Genomic DNA, 21,592 nt, shown 5'->3' on the forward strand with positions numbered 1-21,592 from the left:
ACGAGATGAGGCCTCGACATGACCGTGACCCGGAGCCCGTGACCCGACAGCTCACACAGAGGGTCGACACACAGATCACACTTGGAGACATCCCCTCCTTGTTTAGAGTTGGAGCCCGACCGACGGGGGTCACAGTAGCCCTGGTTAGACGTAGAGCTACGACCAAGAGACGTGCCAGGACCGCACCTCTGAGTGGCCGACAGTAGAAAAGCCCCAAATTTTGCTGAAATTTTGCAAATGTGACCGAATGTATGATAATCTAACCCAATGTCCTGCAAATGTAACTTAATGTCCTGCAATCTGACCCAATGTACTGCAATCTAAACAAGAAATTGCAGACTAAATCCCAAAACTCCAATATTCTTGCAAGAAATTGCAATCAAAGGAGGTGAAAGGAAAAGAAAGCCCCAAATTTGCCAATGTCGTGCAAAAGCCCCAAAGCTGCAAATGTTTGTAGATGACTGCAGTGAGACCAAGAACCTGATTCAAGCCAATGCCAAAACAAGTACGGAACCTGTGGTGAAACTGTATGGAATACCCAGATCAAGTACAAGCTGTACGATCAGCTACTGAAGGTACGTGTGTATGGGAAGCTGGTACAAGCTGCTGACGACTGATCCGTAGGTACGGTGCAAGTACCTTGCACGGTGTTCCTACGCAGGTACAACTGTACGGTGAAAGTACCTTGTACGACGAACTGAAGGTACCTTGTACGGCGAACTTTGTACGGTACGGCGTACGGAATAGCACGATATACGGATGAAGTACGACGCAGTGTACGGTACACGTACAGAATAGCGCAGAGTACAAAGCAGAGTACTACGACGACGTAGAGTACGGCACAGAGTACAGGTGACAACGGATGTACGGCGACGACGCAGAGTACAGGTGATGCACATCTGCTCACGTACGGACTGTACGACGTAGATATTGTAGGCAGTACGGGACAGCACTGAAGGTACGAGAGGTTGTGGAAGCTAGACGCCTGAATCTTGGACAGCAGCTGAAGAGCCTCGAACACGCTGGGAATGTGTCGACCAGCAGGGCAGAAAACTCTCAATGAGCAATGGAGGACTCGGGGGCTGAGGAGGGCTGGAAGACTAGAGAAATACCTGCTCTGATACCACTGAAGGAACGAAACGAAGAGAGAGAGAGAGTGCAGGTACAAGACGAGTCGATAGAGCAGTCACGTCAAATCTTAGATAAGATGAAGAAACACAAGTACAAAGTACTTGTACCTAGACCTAGGACTAAGTGTCCTAGGTGTCACATAGGACTAAGTGTCCTATGTGGCCTAGAAGGCACTAACACTATAAGTGCCTACACTTATGCCTACAAGGCACATACCATGGCCTATAGGGCATCACTAGAACCACCAGAAGATGGCCTACAAAACAAATCCTAACTGTCCATGTGCCGAATCCCAATCCAAAGAAACCTGGAATGTGCATTTCTCTGTTCTACTGAAATGGTCCCAAGAAGTGTGGATCTGAAAAGGACTACAACTCCACCAGAACCTCGAACTCACCCTGTATCCCTCGTCTCATCTCTGTAGGCAGACTCCCATGTATATCCGCTAACTACTAGAAGTGGGTGCTCTGGACTCTGATGTGTCTCTATATAAAAGACTATGTCGTGACCTATATCAGATTTCGAGAAGTTCCCTATTTCTGACCATAAGGTACCATTACAGTTCCAAATGGTGCAGGACAGGGTCTCGAATATCTAAGTCTCATAGACCCTGCTTCCCTATGTAGGGGAGGGGACAGGTGCCCTACAAGGGCCGGTAAGAAGTCGCCCCTCTCGTACCACTGCCCACTTTCCATCCTTCCGGGCCTGATCCCGCTACTGCAGCAAAGATCGCCTCTCCTCAACCTGTAGAGGTGTGAGGTCCTCATCCATAGAATCGTTGGCTAATCTCAAAGGACTAACCTGCGTTGCAGAGTTAAAAGTCGTGCCTGAGTGTCATGGAACCGTATGATCAAGGGTTGCTCTTGGTTGGGATCTCTCCCCACCTGCCATGCCCTCTCTATCCTGTGCTCAGCCACACCTAGGGTAGTGGCCACAAAAGCAATTGCATCTGCCATCGGTGGAGCCTCAGTGCGTGGGATCCCGTGTACTCTAATGTTGAGAGCCTTACTGACTCTCTGCTGCTCCTCCATGAGGGTAGCCGAAACGGTTACCCTTGAGTGTTCCTGTTTGGCCACGTCAACCCATCTCGATGTCTCCTCAATAGCAAATTGCATACTCGCAATCTGTGCCTCGACCACCGGGGTACTCCCTGAGACTGTGTATGTCTGTGACCTCCTGCCAAAGTTGCAGGATATCCTGTCTGAGTCCCTGAATGAGACCAGCCTACTCCCAAATGGCCCGAGCCTGCTACTGTATTTTGCGGCTCCTCTCCTAGTTGAAGCGGACCTGCTCCCGTGCGAAGCGAGTCAGCTCAATCTCACGCTACAGAGAGAGCGAAATAGAAGTAGAAGTAGAATTTATTAACGTCGTGGAGGGGCCAAAAAATTATCGATGGGACCCATCTCGATACAATGTAAAAAGAGTCTCCTCAAGGACAGGGGTCAGGAGTCTATGAGTTCCTGACGACAGGTAAAAAGACGAGTGACAAAAGATCCCAATGCTGCCGGAGAGGCAGTGAAGAGAACCAATGTCAACTGAGCGGAGTCCCCCAGTATCTGCTGGTAGTCCTCCCTGATATGTGCATATCGAGGGCACTGTAGAGCTACATGTGCCTCCGTCTCAACTGTCTGCGTGTCACCAAGGGTACAGACTCTAGCATGTCTGGGCTGGTATCCAAGCTCCCTGCTCAATGGCAAATGTATGAGATCTGGTACGGAACCTAGCGATGTTTCTGCGATATAGAAGGGGGATAGGTGTGCTAATATAAGACTAAGCATGAGTCTCTATGGACATGTATGTAGACCAACATGTGGGATTTATGTTGTCTTGGTAATATTCCAACTTTACCCTCTTTTCACTTGTCAACCAGTGATTCCGCAAAGTGCTCAGTAAAGACTGTTGAAACTCTTGCATGTTGACCTTTTCAGGCGGCATGGTCAAATATGCTTCCACTTTCCATCTGCTGAACCATTTTCTTATGTCGGTTGCCCATCCTGTGCAGATGACCTTACTTTTGTAGTTCTTTTGAAGCTTTGTGCTGGCATTCCATGCTTTATGAGGCAGCCTATCAGGTTGCATTTGCTGCACCTCTATTAGGTATTGCATAACTCTGATCAATGCATGAAATTCAATCGGTCTCCTTCCCGTTTCCAACAGAAGTATTGAGTATGGAGTAGTGGGTTTGACACCAAGGTGTCTCCTTAAGAAAGCTTTTTGCATTTTCTCAATATCATTCCATGTAGAGGCTGAAATGCTGCCTCCCCATACTTCCACTCTATATAATACTGTCTGCACTACATATGCATCAAACAATACATTTCGAATTTTCCAGTTCCTAGTGTCGGTGTGCCTGCAATCATTCTCAAGCTGGTAGTAATTCCCCCAACCACATCCTTCTATCTATACATTGCCACCATCTGTGATCTGCCGGGATATCAACCCCTAAGTATTTGAAGGTGCTGAATTACACTCAATGATCTGTCCATCAAAGGTGATCTCAGGGGGATGTTCTGGCTGATTGGTACAGACTGCCATCATCTTTTATTTTTCCGACATTTACTTGCAGCCCGCTTTCCCTACAAAAAGTCTTACGCAGTTGTAAAAGTTTGTGCATAGATTCCAGATCGTATGCAAAAAGAACGACATCATCCGCATATAACAACAATAGCACTGTCCAAAGCCCCAATTGCGGTCCTTGCAACCCTTTCTCTACTGCAAATTCATTGATGAGTTCCTCCAGTTGGTCAATGCACATTCCGAACAAGGTAGGCGATAGAGGGCAGCCTTGCTTCACTCCCATATTGCTCTCAAATACATCGGACATACCTTGTGTTTGTTTGAGCCGGCATAATACCTTTTCATAGATGCGAGAGATGCCTACCCTTAAGGCCAAAGGGACTCCTATTTCTTGCATTCTCTTCCATAATCCTCCTCTTGGAACTGTGTCAAATGCTTTCTTGAAATCCACAAAACAACAAAATAAAGTGCGTCCTCTCAGTCTGCATTCATCCATGAGGACCCTTAAGGTAATAAGGTGGTCGGCTGTCCTGTGCTCCTTGCGAAAGCCTGCCTGTCCATTGGCTCTTTTCTGGGCCTCTTCTGCCCATGAGCTGATTTTCATTTCAAGCACTGTACTGAAGAGCTTGGCCAATGTAGAGCTGACCATTATAGTTCTGTAATTTGTGACTGAATTTTTGTCTCCACCTTTGTGTAAAGGCTGGACCCAATTTTCTTGCCATTCCTGAGGGAAACCATGGTGTAGAGCATGTGTTAGGATGTGTGAGAGCTATGCTCTTGCTCGGTCTCCTGTCCATTTCACAAATTCGGCCTGTATCTTCATGTGATCTGATGCTTTGCCATTAGCCATCTTCTTTAGTCCAACTTCAATGTCTTCGAAGGTGAAACGACTAGTGCATGTGACCGATAGATCCTCCTTCCCCATTTCAGTAGCAAGTGCTTGATTGTACAACTTGGTAACATAACTAAGCATGGTTGCATCTGATATATCCCCTATGACCTGTTTCCGTCTGCCTTTCACTTGTTTCCATCCCTTTCTTGGATTTTTTATGAAAGTGACCAAATCAGATTTCTCTCTTTCTAAAATATATTTTCTTTTCTTTTTCCTTGTGAGGGCATTGTATGTCTACTCCAGTTGTTTATGCCTATCTGCATCCAGTATGTATTTCAGCGCTTGGCGTAGTTGTTTGCATTCCTCGTCATACCATTTCTTGTGTGGTAGTCCTTTGACCTGTTTCTTTTTTCTTGTAGTTGCTGCTCCAAATGTTTGTGTGGCTGAGGCAAGTATTGCTTCCTGCAAGGCTGTCCATGTGGGGTTGGTTATTGCTCTCAGCTTTGCATCCAAAGTGTCTGCATAAACTTGGTGTTTGTCGGCTGAAACTGTAGTTGACCAATTCTTGCGTTAAGGTCTCCCATCACTATGACTTGGCCCTTTTCTCTGAGTTCAGCCACATCAAGACATAGTGCTTCAAACGCAGCACTAGGGTCCACTCCGTGTCTACTGTAAAAGGGTGACTCATGGTGAGGTATGTAGCAACCTGCAAGAAAGACAGGGCATTTGCCAAGTTCTATTTTCAGCCACATGTATCTTTTGTATTTCTCCACTTTATGAAGGCTGACTTTTTCTGCCATGTGTTCCTGTATCATGCATGCAACACCTCCTTGCCCTCTTTTCCCCACTTGCCGTTGGTATATTGAGTGCACCACATATCCCGGTATCTCTAGGATCCTGCATGTTTCACTTTCCCAAGTTTCTCCTAAAAGGATGATGTCTACATCGTGAATGAAGGCATTTATGCTTATCCCTTTATGCCAAGGGAAGCCCCTACAATTCCAAAACATGACTTGTACGCATTTGTGTGTCCAGCATGGCTCTAGCATGGAGGAGACACTTGAACTAAATACTTCAAAAGAAAATTGAAAGAGGATTAATCTTCAAGAATCCGACTAACTTGATAGATGAGCCACCATAAGGTGTAAAAAGATCCCTACTAAGAGAAAGCCTGCAACATAGTTGAAAACATAGAAGGATATTGATGAGAGAGATCCATGCTCTAGAGCAACAAAGAAAGCAAGAACAGCTCATCAGGTAGATGGAATCAGAAGAACAACAAAGACATGAATAGCAGAGATTTGCACACATACCATATCATCCACCTACCTAATAGACTTCCACAAAATTACCCTCTATTGGCTATTGCTAGGTCCTAGGTCCTCCTTTAGTTCGCATTTGCAGTGGGAGTTGTTAGCCGGTATATGGCTAATCCAAGAAAGAGGCATTGGGAGGCAGTTAAGTGCATCATGCAAGGGTTCAATTTTAACCAAATGACTCACTTTTTTCGTTGGGGAGGAACAAAATCCTCTTGGAAAATAACAGTTGAGGCCTTGCTACACTACCTTGTGGGTTGCTTCAATGCATGCAAACTTATGTGCATGAATGTGTTTGTGTGGTATGTGTGCGCATCCATGTGATATGCACATGCATACGCTTTGTGTATGCACATTCCTCCAATGTGTGTATGCACATGCACACCTACTTGCTTGCCTACAAGTGTGCTCTTATGCATGAGCATGCTACTTGCATATCTAGATATGTGCATATGAATATCCAAGTGTGGTTATTTTTAGTGAAAGTGTGTGATTATGTCAATTGATACCTCTTTTTTCATACTTGGAATGACACTTTGGTTGCAACAAAACCTTCTTATGTGAAACCTAAGTTTAGATGAGTCACATGAACAGGGGGAAAAATGCAAGTTTTGGATAGCTACTCTTTTAGTTCATTATTCAGGCTGATCTCCAGTTCGGTGCTTCAATAATCAGCTGACAGAAAGATGACAGATCTGATGGAATACAGCAAAGAACTGGAGTGTGTATTCCGATATGGATATGGTTGACCAGCCTATCCATGTTAGAATTATTATTATATTCTAGCAGTAACCAATGTAATGTAATAAGTAGGTTAGGGACACTTTCCCCTCATTTAGAGGTTTTTCCCCCTAACAATAGTTAGTTCACTAACTACGGTTAGTGAAGGATAAGGTTTTGTCACTTAGACAAAGCCTATCCCACTTCTTGTATTACACACTTCATCTATTGCAAACAGTCGTTCAGCTCTCTTGCTCTCTCACTCTCTCTTTCTCACATTTGGTATCAGAGCAGCAAGACCCTGCTCCTAGCTCAACAGCTCCCTGCTCTTTGCTCAACACCCGACGTACAGTCCATACGACCTGCCGCTACCATCGCTGCTCTTCCGTACAGTTTCGTACCTTTTGCTTGTAGTTCGTCCGTACAGCCATACAGCAGCCCACGCTGCTGTCCGTACGCCCGTACTAGCGGCGAAGCTCAATCCATAGAGCTTGTCGTACATCAGCCCGTGAACAGCCGTACAACGTCCGTATGCTGTACGAATTTCAAGTTTGCCGTACAGCCACACGTGCAGTCCGTACCTACCATCCGTAGGTACCTGTGCTGACTGGCCGTACACTCCTGCGTCAGCCAGCCGTACAGAGCTGCGTCAGTCAACCGTACGTCCATACACCTCCAGCCGTACAAAGCCGTACAATCCTGTGTCAGTCAATCGTACATCCGTACACCTCCAGCAGCAGTAGCAGCCGTACATCCATTCAGCACCAGCTGTACTTCCGTACAACAGCAGCCCATTCAATTATCTGCTGTACAATTATTTTGTTTCGGAGCAGATTTTCTTAGCAAACTAGTTGCAGGCAACTGTGCATTTCAATTTGGGCAGCTGATTTGAGAAGGAAGTTGAGCATTTTGTAAAATTTGGGGCTTTTGTCAAACTGTCCCAAGTTGTGCTCAATTTCATTTTATAATTTGGGGCATTTTGTCTTCGTGGGCAGACATTTACAATTGGTTGTTTGGCAGACCTTTTTGTGCATTTGAGCCATTGTTTGGCTGTGAAATTTGGGGCTTTTGCAATTGGATTGCAATTTTGCAAAAGAAGAGCAATTTGGGAGCTTTGCAGGCTTTTTGGACTCAATTTGAGTTACATTTAAACACATTGGCAGTAGAATTTACTCCTTTTGCAGATAAATTGCAAATTGGGGCTTTTAGTCAATTTGCCCCTTTTGAGTTGCAATTTCTTGCAGAAATTTGGGGTTTTTTGCTTTACACAGCAATTTCTTGCATTTTTGGGGCTTTCAGGCAACTTGCCCTCTTTTGGATGCAATTTCCCTGAAGAAATTGGGGCTTTTGGCATTCGGATGCAATTTGGCAATGTAAAAGCATTTTGGGACTGTTGCAGCCAATTTTGGACTCATTTTGAGTGACACTGCAGACAGTGGCAAATTCTGCAGTGTTTTTTGGAAGTTTTGGAGAGCATTTGCAGGACAATTGAAGTGCATTATGAGCCTTTGACAAGCTGTGACAGTAGTTGTCACTGTGGGCAGATTTTTCTTGGCAGACTTCACTTGTGCATTTTATATCTCAAGAAGGGAATTCACTTGGTCAGTCTGCTGTATTTTTTGATATTTTCTGGTATAAATGGCTCAGAACAACTCCAATGAGGTGTTCGGGGTTCTCACACAGGAGGATAAGTTGGATGGCACCAACTACTCCTTGTGGAGTTTCATGGTTCGCAATATCTTAGTTGGCAAACATCTTTGGGATTATGTCAATGGACATGAAGCAAGACCAGATACAGTGACTACACCTGTCACTCCTACAACTGGAGGCAAAGGTAGAGGTACAAATGCAGCACATGTGGTTGGAGCAGTTGCTCCAGGAGCTCCCACAGCAGAGCAGAAAAGATGGCACAGGGATGCACAAGCTCTTTCAGTAATCTCTCTTTCTATCTGTCAAGAGGTTCATTATACCTCATATTCGGTCATGCAAGACATCTATGGTAGCTTGGGAGATACTACAGGATGAGTTTGGGAATGTTCCTGGATTCATCTAGGTATATATACTCGGGAGTATAATCAATGACCAGGTAAGAATGTCGTGGATTTCCCACCAGGTAAGAATGCCATAGATACACGTTGGGTTTTCAAAGTCAAAAGAAAGCCATATAGGTCCATTGATCAGTACAAGGCAAGGCTGGTTGCAAAAGGATATGCTCAGAAAAAGGGCATAGATTATGAGGAGACTTTTGCTCCTACATCCAGAATGACCACCATCAGGTTAGTTATAGCAATGGCTACAAATTTTGAATGGAATGTTCATCAGTTGGACATTAAAACAGCTTTCCTTAATGGAGACTTGTTGGAAGAGGTTTATGTCAAACAACCTCCGAGCTTTGAAATTTCAAGAAATGCACATCAGGTATGCAAGCTGAATAAAGCTTTGTATGGGCTGAAACAAGCCCCACGTGCATGGTATGCCAAAATTGATGCCTTTCTAACCAGCAAGGGGCTGCACAATAGTCCAACTGAGAGCACCCTCTACATCAAGAAGGATGGGGGGGACATTTTGGTCATCATTCTTTATGTAGATGACATGCTGCTCACCGGATCAAATGAGGAAGGAATTGCAGATTTCAAAGCCCAATTGAAAGCCACATTTAATATGTCAGACTTGGGCTTGTTACATTTCTTTTTGGGAATCCAGTTTATTCAAGAGAAACGTGGCATTGTTATGTCTCAGTCCAAGTATGTTCAAAAGCTCTTCAACATGCATGATTGCAAGCCTATGTCCACTCCCATGGAGCCGGGCTGAAGCTTACAATGCATGATGTGGGTGAATCAATTGATGTCACACTCTATAGTCAGGCTGTTGAATGCCTCATTTATCTCTGCAATACACGACCTGATATTCAATTTTCAGTTTCTCAGGTGAGCAAGTATATGCACAGCCCAAAGATTATGCATTGGCAAGCTGTAAAATGCATCTTCCGTTACTTGCAAGGTACAAAGTCTTTTGGCTTGATGTTTCCCAAGGAGGGTGACTTGCAGATGCAAGCTTACAGTGACTATGATTGGGCTGGAGACTATGATACTAGGCAGTCCACCAGTGGGAATTGTTTCGTTCTAGGACATGCTTGCATTTCTTGGTTGAGCAAGAAACAGTCTACAGTGGCTACCTCCTCATGTGAAGCTGAGTACAGGGCAGCTTTCACAGCGACAGTTGAATGTGTTTGGCTGTATCGTTTGTCTGCTGATCTTCATCTTTCATTGGAAGGTCCTTCTCCGATTCTCACTCATAGTCAAAGTGCTATAGCAATGGCAAAGAATCCTGTGTTTCATGCTCGCACGAAGCACATTGAGGTTCACTATCACTATGTCAGAGAGAAGTTGCATGCAGGAGAGATCAGTATGGTCTATGTGTCAACACAGGACAATGTTGCATACATCTTCACCAAAGCACTTCCACATGAAAAGTTTAAGGCATTTCGCAGTACCCTGAACTTATCTCTGATTGATCATTTCCTTGTACATGACATTGGCACTATGACATTGGCACTGCAGGGGAGTGTTAGAATTATTATTATATTCTAGCAGTGACCAATGTAATGTAATAAGTAGGTTAGGGACACTTTTCCCTCATTTAGAGGTTTTTCCCCCTAACCACAATTAGTTCACTAACTACGGTTAGTGAAGGATAAGGTTTTGTCACTTAGACAAAACCTATCCCACTTCTTGTATTACACACTTCATCTATTGCAAACAGTCGTTCAGCTCTCTTGCTCTCTCACTCTCTCTTCCTCACAATCCAAACCTCGGGAAATGAGCTTATCCAAGGCTAAAGACCATATATGCTACCAACTGTAAGTTTGCAAATTTGTTTTGAATCAATGGGTCATCAACTAACACATCCACTATAAGGTAGCCAGGAGGTAGGTCTTGAGTGTGTATGAATGAAAATTCTAAATTCCTGCTTCCATGCCTGAAGTTGCCCGCTTGCCAACTGGTGGCCTCCGAGAGCTTGTTTTTCATCAAATGACATTCAATTCGTTCCATGACCTTTCACACCCATCATTCTTCCAAACCATCTCAAGCACTCAATCTAACCCATATTGCAAGCACATTAAAACTTTATTACGATTCCTTGAGAATTCATCCCATACCAGCCTATACTTTCCCTTTATTCCTAATGCACCTTGAGCACTTACTGACATAACAAAGCATAATGTACCCATCACGGTTATTTCTTACTACTAATTCACAAGAATGCACCACCATTTTTTCTTGAACCCCCCAATTAAGACTTTTTTCTCTCATCCTCTTTGCAAGGCACTCACTATCAAAGCTTTGCCTCACTTCATCATTATACAAACAAGTGAAATTTGTGACCTCGTCTATTGCAAAGTGTTTGCCCCTTTCCTTTTAAATTCCCATCCTAAAGAAAAACACAATAGGATTAAAAAGGTTACCAAGCTCATCTAGTTCAACAATTGAGGCATTTACTCCAAGCTCATTGAACAAGCTTTTAACCCTGCCACAATACCTGTTAAGGATAAAAAAATCACACAGAGAGTTAAGGAAAGAAAATCAGACTCTCTCTCTCTCTCTCTCTCTCTCTCTCTCTCTCTCTCTCGCTCGCTCGCTCGCAGCTTCCCGTTCGTCGTTAGCCTCTCCATTTTCGTTGTAGCCTCCCGTTTTTTGTTGTAGCCTCCCGTCCGTCGTAGCCTCAGCCAACGCGTAGGCATGTTCAGCAGCTCGCTGACCTGCCCGCCCTTGCCCTAGCTCTTGGGAGTATAGCCCCTCGCTGTAGATCTCCCGTCAGCTTCGCCATCGATTCTGAAACCATGAGAAGACTCACCAAGAGAATCACGACATCAGCCCAGGAAGCGACCTGCAATTCCTACGAATCAAGATAGCTGCCACTAGCTACGCGACCAGCCTCAGTCAGCATCGACAATCAGCTAGCTCGACACTCAGCTTTGATCGTCTACAGACTACAAACACACAAGAACGTTTTTTCTTTCTTCCCAAGAAACAGAGTGCATATTCTTCCTTGCTAGATTGGTGGAAGTGGACCGCCTTTTTTTTCCAGGAAACATGGGGTCATTTCAGACCCTTTCAAGTTGAACAAACACCCAGGCCTGACTACTTCTTTTGGGAAAGTGTATGGCACCAAGAACAGCAAGAAAATAGATATGCTTATGAATATGTTCATCGAGTTACAGGCTGAGAATTTCCAACTCCAAAAAACTGTCATGCAACTCCAAAAGAGAGTGGATGCCTTAGAAAACACAGTGGATAATGCATGCCAACAGATGCAAAAGTTTATGCAAGCCAAGCCTGTCGAAAGGGATGCAAAGAATGTACCAGAAGGGAAGAAATGGACTGAAATAGTATCTAAGAAAGATGCCATTGCAGCACATGTTGAAGAACCATCAAAACCAGCTCAAACACCGTCACGTCCATCAACCACAAACCAAGAAGATGCCCATGAACAGAGAGAAAGAGATAAGAGATCTCAAAACATTGTTATCCGTGGTCTACCAGAGATGGATAAGGAAACCCCTCTGGCTCTAGCCAAGGAGGTGACTGAATTTTTTTCAAAACACTTTGCGATGCCTGAAGTGACTGTATATGCAGCCCATCGTGTAGGAAAAGCACAAGAGGACAAACCCAATAAAAGTAGATCCACGGAAAAGGGAGATTATCCTGGATAGCAGTAAAGTGTATCTTAAAGGCACACCTTTCTATGTCAATGAAGACCGCACCCCAAAATAGCAGGAAGTGCGAAGAAAGCAATACACGGAAAGACTAATGACACAAGGAAAGCTGCCCCAAACACAAGATGGGGATCAAAATGTGAAATAGGGGCTCGCAACCCATGGGACACACAAATGCTTACAAGTCATGTTTTGGAATTGTAGGGGCTTCTATTGGCATGAAGGGATAAGCATAAATGCCTTCATTCACGATGCAGACATCATCCTTTTAGGAGAAACTTGGGAAAGTGAAACATGCAGGATCCCAGAGATACCGGGGTATGTGGTGCACTCAATATACCAACGGCAAGTGGGGAAAAGAGGGCAAGGAGGTGTTGCATGCATGATACAGGAACAAATGGCAGAAAAAGTCAGCCTTCATAAAGTGGACAAATACAAAAGATACATGTGGCTGAAAAAAGAACTTGGCAAATGCCCTGTCTTTCTTGCTGGTTGCTACATACCTCACCATGAGTCACCCTTTTACAGTAGACACGGAGTGGACCCTAGTGCTGCGTTTGAAGCACTATGTCTTGATGTGGCTGAACTCAGAGAAAAGGGTGCCTTGGTACATGTGAATACTATACCCATTATCAAAAGCTTCAACATAGGGATGAAATATTCAGAATCGGACCATCTCCCAATATGGATGGATCTTGACATACACCTTGAACATAGGGAGGAGAAATTTTCAGCACATGTAGGAGGTTTCAAAGTAGACCCAGACAAACACCAAGTTTATGCAGACACTTTGGATGCAAAGCTGAGAGCAATAACCAACCCCACATGGACAGCCTTGCAGGAAGCAATACTTGCCTCAGCCACGCAAACATTTGGAGCAGCAACTACAAGAAAAAAGAAACAGGTCAAAGGACTACCACACAAGAAATGGTATGACGAGGAATGCAAACAACTACGCCAAGAGCTGAAAGACATACTGGATGCAGATAGGCATAAACAACTGGAGAAGACATAGAAGATACAGGCATAATTTGTGAAATGGACAGGAGACCAAGCAAGAACATGGCTCTAACACATCCTAACACATGCTCTACACCAAGGTTTCCCTCAGGAATGGCAAGAAAATTGGGTCCAGCCTTTACACAAAGGTGGAGACAAACATTCAGTCACAAATTACAGAACTATAATGGTCAGCTCTACATTGGCCAAGCTCTTCAGTACAGTGCTTGAAACTCATGGGCAGAAGAGGCATAGAAAAGAGCCACCGGATAGGCAGGCTTTTGCAAGGAGCACAGGACAGCCAACCACCTTATTACCTTAAGGGTCCTCATGGATGAATGCAGACTGAGAGGATGCACTCTATTTTGTTGTTTTGTGGATTTCAAGAAAGCATTTGACACAGTTCCAAGAGGAGGATTATGGAAGAGAATGCAAGAAATAGAAGTCCCTTTGGCCTTAAGGGTAGGCATCTCTCGCATCTATGAAAAGGTATTATGCCGACTCAAACAAACACAAGGTATGTCTGATGTATTTGAGAGCAATATGGGAGTGAAGCAAGGCTGCCCTCTATCGCCTACCTTGTTCGGAATATGCATTGACCAACTGGAGGAACTCATCAATGAATTTGCAGTAGAGAAAGGGTTGCAAGGACCGCAATTGGGGCTTTGGACAGTGCTATTGTTGTTATACGCAGATGATGTCGTTCTTTTTGCATACGATCCGGAATCTATGCACAAACTTTTACAAGTGCTAAAGACTTTTTGTAGGGGAAGCGGGCTGCAAGTAAATGTCGGAAAAACAAAGATGATGGCAGTCTGTACCAATCAGCCAGAACATCCCCCTGAGATCACCTTTGATGGACAGATCATTGAGTGTGTCAGCACCTTCAAATACTTAGGGGTTGATATCCCGGCAGATCACAGATGGTGACAATGTATACATAGAAGGATGTGGTTGGGGGAAGTACTACCAGCTTGAGAATGATTGCAGGCACACCGACACTAGGAGCTAGAAAATTCCAAATGTATTGTTTGATGCATATGTAGTGCAGACAGTATTATATAGAGTGGAAGTATGGGGAGGCAGCATTTCAGCCTCTACATGGAATGATATTGAGAAAATGCAAAAAGCTTTCTTAAGGAGACACCTTGGTGTCAAACCCACTACTCCAATACTTCTGTTGGAAACGGGAAGGAGACCGATTGAATTTCATGCATTGATCAGAGTTATGCAATACCTAATAGAGGTGCAGCAAATGCAACCTGATAGGCTGCCTCATAAAGCATGGAATGCCAGCACAAAGCTTCAAAAGAACTACAAAAGTAAGGTCATCTGCACAGGATGGGCAACCGACATAAGAAAATGGTTCAGCAGATGGAAAGTGGAAGCATATTTGACCATGCCGCCTGAAAAGGTCAACATGCAAGAGTTTCAACAGTCTTTACTGAGCACTTTGCGGAATCACTGGTTGACAAGTGAAAAGAGGGTAAAGCTGGAATATTACCAAGACAACATAAATCCCACATGTTGGTCTACATACATGTCCATAGAGACTCATGCTCAGTCTTATATTAGCACACCTATCCCCCTTCTATATCGCAGAAACATCGCCAGGTTCCGTACTAGATCTCATGCATTTGCCATTGAGCAGGGAGCTTGGATACACCAGCCCAGACATGCTAGAGTCTGTACCCTTTGTGACATGCAGACAGTTGAGACAGAGGCACATGTAGCTCTACAGTGCCCCAAATATGCACATATCAGGGAGGACTACCAGCAGATACTGGGGGACTCCGCTCAGTTGACCGACATCAGTTCTCTTCATTGCCTCTCCGGCAACATTGGGATCTTTTGTCACTCGTCTTTTTACCCGTCGTCAGGAACTCATAGAGTCCTGACCCCTCTCCTTGAGGAGACTCTTTTTACATTGAATCGAGACGGGTCCCATGGGTCATTTTTTGGCCCCCCGAGGACGTTAATAAATTCTACTTCTACTTCTACTTCGCTCTCTCTCTCTCTTGGCGGGGGGAGAAGTACTATGGACTACCAGCTCGGTCCACTAGCCTTTGCCTCACGGATACATAATTTCACTATGCCTCCTCCTCCACTCGGGAACGACCACTCAAACCTTGCCTTCTATATATCGGTCACCATGCTAGCCATGAGGAGGGCCCCCCCGCCACCCACTCACGTTCAAATCCATTTTGACACCCTATGTGCGTAAGCCACCTAGCTTCTGAGCTTCCAGTATTGCTTGGAGAGGGGATAGACCTCGCACATGCATCAGAGACCCTTGTCTCATTGATACAGGATGTTGCTTCCAGATCCTTTGATCTTCACGTGTCCCAAATGGGAAGATCCCCCAAAACCCCTGGTTCAACTATGAGTGCAGAGAGATGAGAGCCCACCTTACACGTGAGCGAGCACTGGGACACTTGACTTCACCAGAGGCACAACAGATCTCACACCGAGTGACACGGCGTAAGAAGCGGGCCTTCCTCATATGGATGAGGTGATCAGATCCTTTCACGGAGGAGATCCTACTATGGGATGGGGGTTCTTGTCAAAGGAGAAGTTGCACATCCCCATCACAGATCCAGCAGTCTGGCATACATATGCATGCTCTCTATATGATGTCCCAGGTCAAGCACCACCTGATATGTCCTCTATGGCTAGACCCACTACGTGGCATTTGTTTACTGCGTAGGATGTATGGGCTGCCCTTCTCCGGCTTCATAACTAGAGATCACCAGATCATGAGAGACCACGCACTAAGCACTTTACACATGGACAGGAGATCTTGACCCCGATCCTAGTACAGATGTTCAATCATGCAGTATGCCATGGCTTCCCCCCTACCTGGAGCACCACTACCATAGTACCAATTCACAAGGCAGGTAATCCCATGGACATTGGGAACTACCGCACTCTTATGATTGGCCACACTTTGGCTAAGATATATGAGTCGGTACTAGAGAGGGAGACCAACAACCACACAGAGGGCCACGAGCAGTGGGCTCTTGAGCAGGCAGGTTTTCGAGACAACACTCCACTCTAGACCACATTTTCACCTTGATGGCTATTATTGAGGAGGCGAATTCAAGACATTAGAAAGTCTACACTTGCTTCGTAGACTTTCGTAAGGCATTTGATAATGTCCCACGTTCTCACCTAATCAAGAGGTTACGGGAGCTACAGCTCCCAGAGATCATGATTTAGGGGGTCATGAGTCTATATAAGTATGTCAAAGGGAAGGTACATGCCCCAGGAGGCCATAGTTTCCAACCTTCCTCCCCGATTCTTTCTCGACCATTACATGCCATTTCTTGAACCTACTGAAAGCCTCGTCTTTCATCTTCAGGATGTATATCCATATCCTTCTACTGTAGTCGTCGATCAGCGTCATGAAGTAGAAGGAACCACCCAAAGCTTCCGTCTCCATCTTTCCGCAGAGGTCCGTGTGAACGAGCTCTAGAGGAGCCTTTGCCTTGCTAGCCTCTTTAGGAAAGGGCTGCTGATGCTGCTTGCCCATCATGCAAGCTTCACATACATCGGGCAGATCTGAAATTTCTGATAGGTCTGCAATCATTCCATCATTTGAGGCTCCAAACGGGCCCCGCAACCCAAGAGTGGGCTGCCCCAGGAAATGCTCCGTCTACCCTCAATGCGGTCAGTCAAGGGATGCCTTCCCGCACTTGCATGTAGCCTAGTTGGTGGTGTGCCAACTCTATCTGAAGCCGTCTAGCCATCAAGCCACACATGGCCCCCATTTGGTATCCAAACCAGGACCTACCGGATAACCGAGCTACTCAAATGCCTTCTCCTCATATGGGAGACTTACAAGTAGAGTTAGCTGGTTCCTGTGTAGTTACACGAGAGTGGAGCATTGATATCTAACAACGCCATGACATGTTGCAAAGGACTGCATAAAGAAAAAGGCGAATCAGAAAAACAAAAAGGAGTCTGACAGAGGGAGAGGCCAAAGAAAATGTGGTAATGAAAGAGTTGTTCCTCATGACATCACCGAGTGTTACCGAGGTCAGATATGTTGATCCCGAAATCACAGTGAGGATGTATGACATAGAGATGTGGGTCGACGAGGAGTCCGATGCCTTTGTGAAGGTGAAGGGCAGCATGGAGCGCTTGGTACCTTCCAAGTGTGTGGCTGTCGACACTGACACGAGGGTGGATTCCATGGAGGGCCCTGGGTTCTCATGCTCAGATGGATGCTGTACTTCAGAAGGGGACAGTACAGGATTACACAAGTTTTTGGTGGGTGCCTCAATGAGGTACAAGGTTTGCTTTCACGGCAAACACACAGGCAGTACAACAGTCTAGTATGTACTTGATATTTTGCATTTGAGCCTTTATAGCATGCCGTGGAGAGACTCTGTTCTTCATTTGTCTCAGGTGATACGAGATTGGAAGGAATTGGCCTTCTTCGAAGGCAGATGGGGAAGTATTGGTGCTTCTTCAAATCTCGAACGCAAATTGCTAGAAGGTGATGGACAAAGAGTACTGAAGCCAAAAGAGTACCTGCTTGAGAACTCAGCGAGAGTTCATGGTCCAAGTTATCTGAAAATATTCATTGGTTGCAGACCTTGCCAAAGGAAGGACGGGTTGAAACAGACTCTGAGAGCATGGTGCCTGGAAGACTCTAGGTTGTTCACTCATTATGAGGGGGCAACTCGAAGATCGTGATGGTTGGATTGCTCGAGTTCAAAGGCGGGAACGTGACTGAAGGAGGTGGTGCCAGGAGGTGCTACCAAAGATGGACTTGTGTACCAGGATGGTGTGCGGAAGCGGAACCAAACCTGATGGAGCAGGAGCCACTGGATGAAAAGCCAGGAAAAGATTTTGACATCGAAAAGTTTCAGAGGACTACTACGACCAGGGAGTTACTGGAGCATTGTCATCGATGTGTTGGCATTGGGCCGAGATGTGTCGGTGAGAGGGGGTGTTGGAAAGGTCACCTCCCCATCTGTAAGCCCCCATATGAGGAGAGCATGGGGGAGGGAGACCTAGGGCAGGATGTGCCCAAGAGAAAAAGAGAGAGAGAGGGAGCTGCCACATGGGCAGCACCTCACAAGAGAAGAAGGCTGCAATAGATGGCGCGAATTACAGTGCAGATGGTGGGGCATCCAAGTGATGGAGCGGGCCTGCAAGAGGGCAGATCTGGAGTAGCAGAAGCGCCTAGGATGAGAAAGGCTTTGAGCAGGTTAAAGGGCCTGCAAGAGGTCCTGGCAGCAGCACAAGTGTTGCAGGGAAGGGAGGGGCTGCAGTGGGCAGCACCCTGCCCTTATATAGGGCCAGGAAACTGATCGGCCACATAGGCCAGCCCACAGCCCCATGCATAGAGGGGAGTGGGAGGGGGCTGGCACACAAAGCAAGGCAACACTAAGAGGAGGGAGATGCATTGAATGCAAGTATGATTGAATTCGTTGTGTGTCATTGCAGGCTTTGGCAGGTAACATGTTCCGTACGGGAATATGTATTTGGTTTCTCTAGAAGAAATGTCACATGTACTCAGTGGTTGCTAGGCAGATGCACATCCTTGGTACACGGGAATCCATGCGCAAGATGGAAAATATCCCTGGAACCCCAAGAGGGATGGTACAGATGTGATTGCCAGTCTTTGATGTGTTGTGATGCTAGTTCTCTTATGGGAAACAAGTTGTTGTATCAAGATATGTGCGACCCATACGGTGAGAGACTATTGGTCATGACAGTTCTGGTTAGTGGAGAAAGCTTGTGTATGCTTTCTTTCTCTACTTTGAGCAAATGGATGGCTAATTGGGCACTAGTGATAGCTGTCGGGAACTGAGAGGCTGAGTGGGCTGCTAGTAACAGTTCCACGTTGAGTGCAATCAATCTGGAAGAGAGATGGATGATCATTGCCAAGTTTAGTGAGAGCAGTGAACAGTAAAGGCTATGCAAGGTATGTGGATGCCCACTGGGATGTGGAATGCCCCAGTTGTAAGAAGGAATGTATCCTTTATGTAGCCTGGATTTCAGGGCCTCTCACTTAATTAAAGAAATACCGGAAGGGGTGCCAAGGTTTGGGGCCAATCTATGTCTGTGTCTTTGTGCAGGGGCACTCTAGCTCCCAGTCTGCTAGTAATACTTTCGCTGAATTGTTATTGTAACAGTGTTGACCGGTCACTTGTTGGTTTTACTGCCCTTTAATTTATTGAAGGCCGGTTTCAGGAACTTTGATTTGGCTACTTAATACAAGTTGGATCTATGCTTGGGCTACTAAGTTCATTTATGCAGACACCAAAGAAGACTGATTGGGATGCTGGCATGAGGATCCTCAGGTACCTTCAGGGTACTCATAATCGAGGGTTCCTCTATCAGCGAGGGCAGCAATCCAAGATTCAGACTAGGGAGGAGAGTCAGACACTCGTAGTTCAACCACCAGCCATTGCTTTAACCTCGGTTGAGCAGCACTTGCATGGAGTAGTAAAAGGCACAGTAACCTTGTCTTCGATCGAGGTTGAGTACCGTGCCGCTTGTTCCACTACTTGTAAGGCAGATTGGCTTTACCGATTACTTTGGGGAATTGGGTTTCCACAGACGTCCCCGACCATCATCCACAGTGACAATCAGACTTGTACTGCACGTGCTCGAGATCCAGTGTTCCATGAACAGACAAAGCGTATTGAAATCAAGTATCTTCCACACGGTTGGTATTTATCTTCCAAGTAGGACTCACTCGGTGTGACCTCAGCACCACCATTGGAGAAATTTGTGGTAAGGGCTTTGAACTCACCGCTCGTGGCCTGTTTGAGGCCGTTCGGCATCACGATGGGGGACCAAAAAATAAGAGCTCTCTCTCTCTCTTTTAACTTAAACAGTCATCAATCAAAGCCATAAAGTCCACATGCTACTCATCATATCTTAAGATAAGAAGTCGTTCAAAAGCAAAAACAATGTACTTACGGGCACCAAGTTTTGGAGTATACGACAACGGGATTTTGGGCATTTCTGCTTTTGACCAGGTCTTCAATCTGTCCGGCAGAGGAAGAGCCGGACATGCAGCGAGCAGACATTAAGGTAGGAGAGAGGGGGAGGGCAGAGCGCGAGGAGAAAAGTTGTAAGCGTTGAGAGGAAGACATGAGAGATGCGAAGCGATATCGACATAGCTGCTGGGGGAGAGAGGGAAGGGCGAAAGAGCTATAAAGTATATCCGAGGAAGATGGAGAGCAGGGGAAGGTGCGGAACAAGGTTGCCATTTGGGCAGGTAATCTTAACGTTGTATTGGGGAAGGGCTTATTAGTCTTGATGGTCTCTTGAAACACAATTGTATCTATTGGTTCACGTGGATTCGTGTCGTGTCGGTGTCGATGGTTCACATGGATTCGTGTCAGTGCCTTGCTCTTTAACCTCCCATGCGCTAGCATGAGTTGGTTGCACCAATTTCGGATTCGCTTCATTTATACAATACCATTTCGCCCGACAGGCTTATTGACGCTTCTCTGCTCCACACCCACAACAACCACCCACGCCCATCGTCCCTATACTTCAAGCAGGGAGCTATCTAAAAGCCGAGCATGTGATGGATTTAATGAGTTCAGCGATCAAGAGTGTCGATGATGTTCCAGCTGCACTTTGCATTGCTCGTTCTACCTGTGTCGTCTACTGTTGTAGACAATTGTAAGTACGTGCCAGGGCGAAGTTTGAGACCAATACCCATCTCTTTTCGACAAGCCTCTCGAATAATTTAAATCATTCACCTTGTTTAGTACTCCCTCAAGAGAAACAAAAATATTTTGATCAATGTTGTCCTCCATTCTATAATTAATCAACCCCTCTTTAAAATCTTCCAACTCTCCCTCGTGAGACTGATTCTCATCCTCCTGATCGTCCATGGCTAGGTCTTGTACATCTTTAGCATGTAAATTGAGTTCTCCTAAATCATTGAAACCCTCTGATGAACTCAAACTAAATTCACTTTCCAAAACTCTTGTAGAAGGTGCATTGGAAGTGATACTTTGCAAAGGTCTTAATTAAACTAAGTATATTGTGCCTGCAAAGCTTTATGTGGATCAAGTGTCATTTGCATGGATGTGCATGCATATTTCCACAATTCCTGTTAAATTACACGACGTAGTGGAACAGAAACTGAACAAAGAATAGAGAGTACATAGCAAACTGGAGACGAACAAAATTTTCCTTCAATACTGATGTAGTATAGATGATGGCTCCATCCACCCGTGCACTCCCACAGTGGAGCTTAGATGGCGATCTAGACAGATACTAGGTGAAGAGCTACTAGTAGCTGGAAGATCTGATCTGATGCAATGGACTGGGAAGGTCGCCTCTTTATAGCTATGAGGGCGGTAGTCAAATCAATGTAGT

General features: G+C 45.5%; 1 protein-coding gene across 1 annotated transcript in view; it reads right to left on the reverse strand.

The window, feature by feature from the left end:
• Positions 1–20,924, reverse strand: part of LOC147898116 (monothiol glutaredoxin-S10-like) — a 69,379-nt gene extending 48,455 nt beyond the window's left edge. The window contains exons 1-2 of the mRNA XM_087379678.1: positions 20,174–20,924; positions 10,982–11,055 (exon numbers count right to left, since the gene is read on the reverse strand). Coding sequence (XP_087235804.1) covers positions 10,982–11,055; positions 20,174–20,667 — 568 coding nt within the window. The 5' untranslated portion in view covers positions 20,668–20,924. The remainder of the gene's footprint in view (positions 1–10,981; positions 11,056–20,173) is intronic.
• Between the last annotated feature and the right edge of the window lie 668 nt (positions 20,925–21,592).

Source organism: Dipteris shenzhenensis, chromosome 9 (genome assembly GCF_047967505.1).
Source record: "Dipteris shenzhenensis isolate YYH24624 ecotype China chromosome 9, Dip_SZ_1.0, whole genome shotgun sequence".
Lineage (NCBI taxonomy): Eukaryota > Viridiplantae > Streptophyta > Polypodiopsida > Gleicheniales > Dipteridaceae > Dipteris > Dipteris shenzhenensis.